At 46.3% G+C, this 10238-nt stretch overlaps 1 protein-coding gene and 1 pseudogene across 1 annotated transcript; both read left to right on the top strand.

Moving 5' to 3' along the window:
* The first annotated feature begins 318 nt into the window (after nt 1-318).
* On the top strand, nt 319-2347 carry LOC102820063 (NKG2D ligand 1-like). Its single transcript, XM_006872080.1, has 4 exons — nt 319-397; nt 779-1042; nt 1306-1581; nt 2223-2347. Exons 1-4 carry the CDS (start codon nt 319-321, stop codon nt 2345-2347), a joined length of 744 nt encoding a protein of 247 aa, XP_006872142.1.
* A 1571-nt stretch (nt 2348-3918) lies between these two features.
* Nucleotides 3919-4307, top strand: LOC102811685 (annotated as a pseudogene).
* The last annotated feature ends 5931 nt before the right edge of the window (nt 4308-10238 follow it).

Below are 10238 nucleotides of genomic sequence, written 5' to 3'. Positions count from 1 at the left end.
GGTGATCATTAAGCTCCCTCTGGTTGGCACCTGGGTGTTGTATGCCAGGGCGGGGAGGGAAGGCAGCAACTCACTAGGGGCAGGAGGCTAGGACCCCTGGTGGGTCACATAGGCCAGTGCCCCCAGTCCTGGTTGGTGCCAGGAGGAAGCAGGACCTGACCAGGACGTGTGGATGATGAACCCGGCGGGCGGCTTGATTTTTTAGATTCTCTGCTCTAGTCAGCTGCTGACTGACCTGAATACAGCAGCCATCATTGCAACCTTGGGGGCTCCCTCACAGAAGGTGCTGCTGGGATCCCACGCTGCCTTACACACCCCATGGCTCTGAATCCAGGCACCAGGCTCCTGTGTTTCTCTCTTCTGCTGCTCGGAGGTCACACCCAGACCAAGAAGGCTGGTGAGTCCAGGGGAAGAGGGGAATCCTCAGGAACTTAGAATCCCAAAACCTCTCCCTGAATTGTTTCTCAGGGCTGTCAACCCTCTCGGGTTAGGAAAGGGACAGGAAATACAGCAACCACTAGGATAGGCAACAGAGCACAGAAATCTCCCAGCACAGCCAAGAAAGTGTTTCAGTGACAACGGAAGTGCTAAGGAGAGAAAGTGTACATTTTTTGTCTGAGTGTGGGCAGGAGGAGGAGATGCAGAAGGAGAGGAGAGGGGATGGGGGGGAGTGATGATATGAAGGGAACCTCCTTTCTCTGCCAGCCCAGCCCTGTGAAGGGTATCTAGAGGACCCCTTCTCCCCACTGCACCCCTCACTTGAGACTCTCTCTCACAGACCCTCACTCACTTTGCTACAATTTCACCATCATGTTGAAGTCCCCACCTGGGCAGCCATGGTGTGAAGTTCAAGGCCAGGTGGATGGAAGGACTTTCCTTCATTGTGACTGTGGAACCAACAGAGACATAAGCTTGAGTCCCCTAGGGATGAAGATAAACGCCACAAAGGAGTGGGAGCAACAGATTCAGACTCTGAAAGACATGGGGGATGAGCTCAAACAGCTACTGCCTGGCATTGAACTGCAGAAGGACACTCCCAGGGGTAAGTGTGAGAAGCTGGAGATATTCAGCCTGTGGGGGGGAAGGGGCACAAGAGCAGAGGTTGAAGCATTGGGTACTGCTATCTGCTATTGTGTTTGTGTTTCTAAAACTTGTAAGTTGATCCCATTCAAGAGCCCCTGGAGCAAGGGACAGGTTTGGAGGACAAACTAGGTCAGAACATTATAGGGGACCAGAGGAAGTGGGTGTCATATGGAGTTAACAAGTGTTCAGAACTAGAAGGTGATCTCTCTCCATGGGGGGCAGCTCCTCTCCCCCTGCAGGCCAAGATGTGTTGTCAGCAGGAAGCAGGCAGGTGCACTGGAGCATCCTGGCAGTTTGGCTTTGGCGGACAGATGTTCCTCCTCTATGACTCAGAGAATATGAAGTGGACAGAGGTTCATCCTGGAGGCAGACAGATGAGAGAGGAGTGGGAGAAGGACACGGACGCGACCAAGTTCTTCAGGAGAACCTCAGAGGGAGACTGCAATCACTGGCTTAGGACGTTCTGGGGGCACTGGGAGAAGATGCTGGAGCCAGCAGGTAAGTGAGAAGGGAGTGTTAGGGTCCTCGTTTTGTATGTGTGACAGGGTCTATGCCTGTCTGTCCATATGTGTGTGGCTGTGTGTGTATATGGGGAAGGGGGGTGTCTTCCAGATGAAGAGACCCATTCCACAGTGAGTTCTTCTATGGAGGATAATGAACATGCGTATTACCACCCAGCTTCAATTTCTCTCTTACCTGCTGACATCTCTTCTTCACTGTGCACACCTGTGGTCCACTCACCATGAATTTCTAGCTGGACCCAACCATAGGAGCTTCATCAAGATTCCTGAACTTTTCTTCTTATCATTCCTTCTTCCTAGAATCTCTTTCCATTATCCATAGCCTTTGTTCAATTGCTAGAAATCCTTCAAGTCGCTGAAATGTCACCCCTTTGAGGCCTTCCGTTCTTTCATCATTCAGCACTCCCACTTCAGCCACAGCAAGAGTGATTTGTTGACTTGTGAGCCTTCCCTCCCCACACTGAGCCTATGAGCTGGGTCTGTCCCATATCCAGCCAGGGCCTCTCCCAGCACCTGCCACAGACACAGGCTTAGCAAATGTGTGTGCGAGCAGAGGGAAGTGTCGCCTCAGGTTTCTTGACAAGGACTTTCACTCTTCTTGTTCCTTTTCATTTTCAGAACAACCACCCATGACCCCAGGCTCAGCCCAATCCAAGGCCACAGCCATCACACCAAGCCCCTGGATCCTCCTGGTGACCCTCACCTGCTCAATCCTACTTGTCATCCAAGGCTTTCTCCTTTAGAGTGACAGGTGCTGGGGCAGAACTGAGAGGGAAACACAGAATGGGGAGTCTGGTGTGAGGACTAAGCAGTGGTTTATCACAAGGGCCTACCCCTATCCCAGCCACTGAGCCTCCTCACCCTGCATACGAGACATTATGAGCATGACTTCCTATCATTTCTGAGGAACAACTAAGTCCCATGCAGACAAAAATGTCGATAAACCCTCAATGTTAAGGGCACTGGGAAATGGTACAATATCCATACCAACACTAGTTGGGATAACAAAGTCAGGTCTGATGAATATTAGTTTCTTTCTAGGAGGGACACACGCGGTAGGTGGTGTGGAACACAGAAACAAAGGCATAGGACATACTCAATTTGGGCACTCATTAATGTGTTATCTCCAGATGATGAGATCAAGAGGAAAGGGATTCCTCCTCCAGGCTAATTGAGAAGAGGGTTTTAGGCTCTAGAAAATGAAGATGAAAAGTGTTTACAACTCAAGATAAACCCTTGACTTCATGCTGCATTCCATAGGAAAGTAGCTTGGGTTGCAGCATGTAAAGACTGAAATAGGTCAGATTCAAAAGAAGGCTGGGTCTCAGTAGACAACCTGAAGCCAGACTCCACTTTTCTGAGAAAGCTCCGTTCCCATGGTAGGAACAATCTAGACCAAGTTCAATGACATGGGGACTGGGATAGTAAAACTCAGAACTCCACGTCCTACCACTAGGATGAGGGAACCCTGAGAGAGAAGGACAATGAAGGAAGTTGGCCTGCATCCTCACACAGGATTTCCATGAGGGACAGGTAACCCCGCTCTACTCTCTGGATGGGATTTGAACCTGGTCCTGTAGGCCCTGCCATTGAAGGGAAGGACAGCCCCTTAGTGAGGAAGTATGTGGATTGCTCTAGTCATGAGACCCAACTATCTGTTACAGACTCTGTTATGTATAAAAGGAGGGAGATGGCAGGTATAGCTGCAGAACCTAGGGTGGGGAGGGGGGTGAAGGGAGTACATGAGCCTTGGTTGGAGCAGGCTCTGGAATGGAGAGACATCAGGGAGGGAGAGCCAAGGAGAACTGACCTAGGAAGATTTCAGGGAAAAACAAGTTTTTCTTTTCTGAAGGTCAAAGATGCTTCCAAGAAGGCCTGGAACTTACTGTCTACTCAAACCACCCTCCCAACTGGCTTAGCAGCTTCTGCATCACCAGCTGTTTGTCTGCCCTGGAGCCTCCAACAGATGCTGATGATCCCACAGATGCAACGTTCCCTGGCTACCAATCCTACTCTGCTCTCTGTCCTGACCAGGTTGTGCCTTTTGTTCTTTGTGCTACTGAACAAATTTTACACCAGAACCTCTAAGTGCCTGAACAAGCATGTCAACAAAGAGAACATGTTCCATGAGTTTCTTTGTAAACACTCAGGTAGCTGTCTGAAGCAAAGCATGTCCAGGTCCCTGAGAATGGCAGTGACAGTGAAAAAAACTGTGAGCAAATTGTGTTCTCAGCCACTACCGAGCCACCATTGCTCTGTAACACCAGAGCTACAGCTGAAGGAGAAGGGGGGTTAGTGAGGAGGTCTCTATACCATGCCTCTTACAAAGCAGACTGCCCACAAATCAACCAGTGGCAAATCGCCCAGGAGGCAATTGGCTACAAAACTGCTTATCAGCGTGCGCCCTCTCCTGGAGGGATGAAGAAACCTCATCGTCTCAGGCCTGGGACTGTGGAGCTTCCTAAAATTAGATGTCATCACAGAATGTCTGATTCATAAACTCCCCTCTAGCTTCTGGTGCAAGAAATAGCTCAGGACTTCAAAACACATCTGTGCTTCCAGAGTGCAGCTGTTGGTGTTTAGCAAGAGGCAAGTGAGGCCTATCTGGTTGGCCTCAAACTCTGTGTTATCCATGCCAAACGTGTAACAATTATACCAAAAGACATCCAACTAGCAGGTCACATACGTGGAGAACGTGCTTAGGAATGCACTATAATGGGAAACATTTCATTCTTTAAAAAACAAAAATTCTCTTCTTTCTGTTATTGGTAGTTCTGAATATTAATTTTTTTTTTCCCCATAGGGTCAAAAGGTACCTAAGTTTGTGATTGGGAAGGAAAAATAGGGGACAGAAATCAGCTATTGGCAGTTTTTTCATTGTCATTTATGTGAAATTTTAATATAAATGTGGGGGCATAAAGCATTAATGCAAGTAAAAATGTTTCTGTGAACAACTTTCAGCTGTTCAACTTTATAAAAATTATAACTAAACCTGTTAAAATTTTCTGGACAATGCCAGCATTTGGATTTTTTTAAAACAAGTAAATTTCTTATAGCAGCAACTAGATGGTGTTTATAGCATTTTTATCACAGGGTAGATTCCATCCATTCACTATACTTTTCTAACTGAGTTGTCCTACATGCAAGTACATGTTTTTAATGTTGTCTGTCTTCTGTGCTCTTCCTGTAAGTTTGCTATTAAAATGCATTAAACTATTTAAAAAAACAAAACTCACTGTGTGCAACCTCAGAATTCCAGAGAATGTTTCTATATCCAGTGGCACCAACTCCCCTTCTCTTAATTGATTACACTTTTGTTCATCATTATTGACTTGAGCAATTTTTGTTGTTTTATTGGCGAGTTGTTTCCAACTCAAGTGGCCCTGATTAGAATTTCCAAGGAGTGTCTGGTGAACTTGAACTGCCAATCTAGGGTCATTTGGCCAGTGTTATCCTTTATTGTACTGTAATAATTTTCAATAAACATTTATATAGTCTCAAAATCTTGAAGACTTGGAATTGGTGTCTTACAACCCACTGGAAAATCATCGGCGCATCCGTCTCTGCACAGTGCAGGGATGAACACCCCTGATTCTGCAGGTTTCTGATGGACACAAAGAATGAAGCGTCCACCTTAAATTAACTGCCTGGCTGTCCATGTGGAGCACTAGCTTCATACCCTGGATGCCAGCAAGGATTGTAAGCCTCAGATGAGGAGTGATTTCCTGGGCTTGTCCCAGCACCCTCAGTCCCCAGCACTGAATACTCTCCTCAGTCCTCCATCTCACCTCAGCTTCCTCAGGGACAAGGATGTCCTCACAGCAGAGCAATCTCTGTTTTTGAAAGTTGTTTAATTCCCCACACCAATAAAGGATCAATATCTAAATATATACGAAGAATTCCTATTAAAAAAACACAAAATCTCATTCTCTGATGGTTTGGGGCAAAGCAAAGGCCTTAGAAAACTCACAAATGGTCAAGAAACCTAAGAAAAGACTCAGAATCTCAGAAGTCATGAAGATATCTCTACATATGCATCACATTTACAATGATTTAAAACTATTTGAATGCTAAGAACTAGAAACAAATAGACAGGGATTCTATTGCATTATTGGTAAGAATGTAAATTCAATCAGTACTCTGAAGTATGATTTATTCATGTCTATTAAATGGAAGACTGGCTTATTCTACCTCACAGCAATCCAGTGTTAGTTCCACTTTTGTAAATGTGTACCAGAAAATATTTGAATATTTGATTGGTATTGCAAGATTCTTTGTCATATGGAAAAGGAGGCATCAATGTTAATCCAGAGAGTATATTTTTTAAATGATAACAAAAAAATTCTGTGTCAGCTTATTTGACTGGCTACATATGAAACCACCAAAATTCTTCATAAAAAATTTTAAACCTTTTAAATACATTAATAATGACTTCTGTTTCACACACCAATTCAATGACTACAGAAATCTAAATCTCTCCACGTCTTAAAATTAATACAAATCAACAAAGAAGGCAAATTACAACACTCCTAGTCAGCATGACAGGACACTGGAAATCCATCAGACTCTTTGCTCTAAAGGACATTATTGGGACCCTGGGTGACTCTCTAGGATCCGGTCACTGTGAAATCTATTTTGAACACTGTGTCCTGGTTGTAGAGGAAGGGGTCATTCCCTAGGGGTCACAACAGACCAGTCTGCAGCCAACCAAGTGGATGGATTCTCTGGCAATGGCAACAGGACTTCCTGATAGCCTGGTAGCCCCCCAGGTCTATTTACTTTGAGTGCCCTCATTGCCCAGACCACCCTAGACATGGATGTTTCATGTCCAAGACCCATCTCAGATACCTCTGTTCCATTCTGACATCCATTCTGAACATTGTGTATCAGTAAAGTCTGAGATCAGGTGTGGAATTAGCAATATTCTTTATCCAGGGCAGTTTCCATAGCAGATGCTCAGTTAAGGCTTATAGAAAAGATGTGAGGTAGGTATTATTATTTTTCCATGTCCTAGTTAAATACAAGAGAAAATTAAGAAATCTTCATGTTTGTTCATGCTGCTAAGTGAAGTTCTGTGTACACCCTACGACTCTCTGTCCACTACACTTACATAAAGTATGTGCTCAGTTTATGTTTCTGGTCATTGTTAATGGGCTTGTATGCATAATTTCTCCAATTCTCCATTTTAAAAAAAGGGACATGATCAACATCATTAATAATTACAACCCTCCTCAATTTAATTTGTTGTTGTTAACTGCTGTCAAGTCGATTCAGACTCATAGCGACCCTACATAGGATTTCTGAGGAGCAGCTGGTGAACTTACAGCTCAAACTGACCTTGCAGTCCAGCACATTAACCTGTAAAGCCACACCAAGACTCCACATTTTATTAGCCTTGTGTGAAGAGGAAGGGAGGTTCATGAGTCTTCCAAACTTTGTCTCTGCTGTTGCAATCCTCACCAGCAAGGGGAGAAGTTGCCTCGCTGAAGGGAGAAGGAGGGCGGTGTCTTGGCAACTTTGTTCTGCTAACTAGGTTCTCAAGAGTCTTGCTTGGGTTTCCTTGGTGTTTTAGTTTTCAGTGACTCATCGGTACTTATGTGTAAGTACATGTTTTTTCCAGGGCAAAGACTCTCCGGGAAACTCTAGCGGTGAGGCTCCTCATCTCACTACAGGGCGTCTCTCCAGCTGCCTGTTCATCTCACCTGCACTAGCCCACCTTTAACAGGCTCCACTTCTCCTTCCCACCTTGGAGTCATTGCCAGCAGATGCTCATCAGCCAATTACAGACACACTGTGTCCCCTCCACTGCTGCCAAGATCTCATATCTTCTGCATGAAGACTTTCCTGAAGACCCTTGCCTTTGTCACTTTCCTTATAAAGTGGTGTCTCTGTCCATTCTGGTCAGATGGAGCATGGGCTCTTGAAGGACAGACAATGTCTATCTGTTCACATGTCTACCATCACCATCACCATGAGCTGTCAGTCTGTACCACTTTTCACAGACTTGGAGGGAAGAATGAAGTCCTTTTGGTTGTATAGGTGATACAAAGGAGTGTCAGGAAGGGACCCTCCTTTGTCTGCAAGCCCAGCCATGCTGAGGGATGGTCTTGTTACAGAGGTTAGGGGTTGTTGTTTTTGTTATTTGTCAGTGTTGTTGTTGTTAAGTGCCGTCCACTTGGTTCCAGTTCATAGCCACCCTGGATAGGGTTTCCAGGGAGCAGCTGGTGGGTTTGAACTGCTGACCTTATGGTTCACTGTAGAGTGCTGATCCACAGCGCCACACCAGGAGTCCTGTTGTTAAGTAGAGAGTGTCTAAAGGGTCCTGTTCTCCCCACCCCAATTCGTGTTAAGATTTCCTCTCACAACCGCTCACTCTCTTTGCTACAAATTCACCATCATGTGTGAGTCCCACCTGGACAGCCAAGGTGTGAGGTTCAAGGCCAGGTGGAAGACTATACTTTACTAAGACTATGGCAGCTCCAAGGGAATAAACTTGAGGTTCCTAGGCATGCCAGTGAAGTCTGTGAAGGAGATATTGTTTCACAACTTGATTGTGCTGAAATCAGTGAAGAGTTTATAAGAGCAAAAAATATATAAATGTTTTTATAACATGTTAGAGATGAATAGTCTAAAAATATAGTAATTTCTTATAATGTTTGTTTTCTAATCATTTGATTATCTATTATGACACTTTTTCTTGTGTTCCTCTATACGTCAGCATTTAGTAAACACAAGGATCAGAACTGAGGTGTGAGCAGCTTAAAGGAAAATGGACGAATGCCAGTTATTCCTTATAGAAGATCAAGGAAGAGAATTTAACATGATTGTTAAAGCCACTCAGTACATTGTTTCATTTTCTTTTGTTTATCCCACAGTGCCACATCAGGACTCAGGGAACACATACAGGGTGTCTGTGAGTGGAATCCACACAGGGACAATGAGTTTAGTCTGGGGTGTGTATTTATGGGAGGCAGGTAGGACAAGCCCATATGCCTGCCCTGGGCACCACTGGAGGTGGGGCTTCAATGCCGCTGTTGTTGGTGTTAAGTGCCATTGAATGGACCCCAATGCATAGCGACTCTGTATGGGGTTTCCAAGAGTGACTGGTGCCTTTGAACCACCAACTTGGATAGAGTGTTTATCCTATGGCGCCTTCTGGAGGACCCACACTGGACTGCGAACCACAAGCTCAGTGGTTCAAACCCACCAGCTGTTCCTGGAAACCCAATCCGCGGTTGCTGTGAGGCGGAACCGGCGCAATGGTGTTTTCCAACAACACTGGCCTTCAGTTTCCATTGCCAGCTGGGCAGATCATTCAGCAATTTAGCACCAACTGACCTACAGGCTACTTGCCTGAGAAATGAGAAAGACCCCCCGCATACACGTATATCTAAACCTCATAAAGTCCGCTCAAATGTGTGATATGTGTGAAGCCAGCAGGAGACATTACAGATTATCCTATAACTAACTAGCCTGGTAGTGGCCATACTGCCAAGCTACTCCATCTCACCATGAAACCTGGTCCCTAATTCCCAGTTCAGGAAAGGAGGGGCAGAGATTTATTTCTCGCTGGAGAGCACGGCAGGACCCGAACTTGTACAAGTGGCCTGCTTTATTACCACGAATATTGGAAAGGTGATCATTAAGCTCCCTCGGCTGGCACCTGAGTGTGGTGTGACAGGGCTGGGAGGGAGTGCAGGCAGTGACTCACTTGGGCAGCAGGAACCACGGAGGATAGGAAGACAGGTGGGTCACATGGATGAGTGCTCAGAGTCCTGGTTGGTGCCAGGAGGAGGCGGGACCGACCAGGAGGTGTGGATGATGAATCCCGCGGGTGGCTTGATTTTTTAGATTCTCTGATCTAACTAGCTGCTGGCTGAAGTGAACACAGCAGCCATCAGTGCGACCTCGGGGGCTCCCTCACAGAAGGTGCTGCTGGGATTCCACGCTGCCTTACACACCCCATGGCTCTGAATCCAGGCACCAGGCTCCTGTGTTTCTCTCTTCTGCTGCTCAGAGGTCACACCCAGACCAAGGTGGCTGGTGAGTCCAGGGGAGGAGGGGACGCCTCAGGAACTTAGAATCCCAAAACCTCTCCCTGACTTCTTCCTCGGGGCTGTCAACTCTCCCGGGTTAGGAAAGGAACAGGAAATACAGCAACAGAGCGCAGGTCAATTGTTGTTAGTTGGAAGATTGAAGAGAAAGGGGCTCTGCTGGAATGTTAGGGGCTCCTTCCTGAAAGCTAATCCAACTTCCATCCCTGCCAGAGGCCTTGTAAGCAGGAGATTAAAAGGCCAGCACAACCAAGAAAGTGTTTCAGTGACAACGGAAGTGCTAAGGAGAGAGAGTGTAAGTTTTTTGTCTGAGTGAGGGCAGGAGGAGGAGATGCAGAAGGAGAGGAGAGGAGATTTGGGGAAGGGGGGGGTGGGTGATGATATGAAGGGGACCAGCTTTCTCTGCCAGCCCAGCCCTGTGAAGGGTATCTAGAGGACCCCTTCTCCCCACTGCACCCCTCACTTGAGACTTTCTCTCACAGACTCTCACTCACTTTGCTACAATTTCACCATCATGTTGAAGTCCCCACCTGGGCAGCCATGGTGTGAAGTTCAAGGCCAGGTGGATGGAAGGACTTTC

This window comes from Chrysochloris asiatica, unplaced genomic scaffold, assembly GCF_000296735.1.
Source record: "Chrysochloris asiatica unplaced genomic scaffold, ChrAsi1.0 scaffold00182, whole genome shotgun sequence".
Classification (NCBI taxonomy): domain Eukaryota; kingdom Metazoa; phylum Chordata; class Mammalia; order Afrosoricida; family Chrysochloridae; genus Chrysochloris; species Chrysochloris asiatica.
Note: the sequence above shows the minus strand (reverse complement) of the source record. Positions and strands in the feature narration are given on the sequence as shown.

Bases quoted from the DNA above. Each gene is read 5' to 3' on its own strand.
- LOC102820063 (XM_006872080.1), top strand. From the start codon at position 319: ATGGCTCTGAATCCAGGCACCAGGCTCCTGTGTTTCTCTCTTCTGCTG. The intron at 1,043-1,305 runs GTAAGTGTGAGA...CATGGGGGGCAG, and splicing joins GCAGAAGGACACTCCCAGGG to CTCCTCTCCCCCTGCAGGCC. The intron at 1,582-2,222 runs GTAAGTGAGAAG...TTTCATTTTCAG, and splicing joins GAAGATGCTGGAGCCAGCAG to AACAACCACCCATGACCCCA.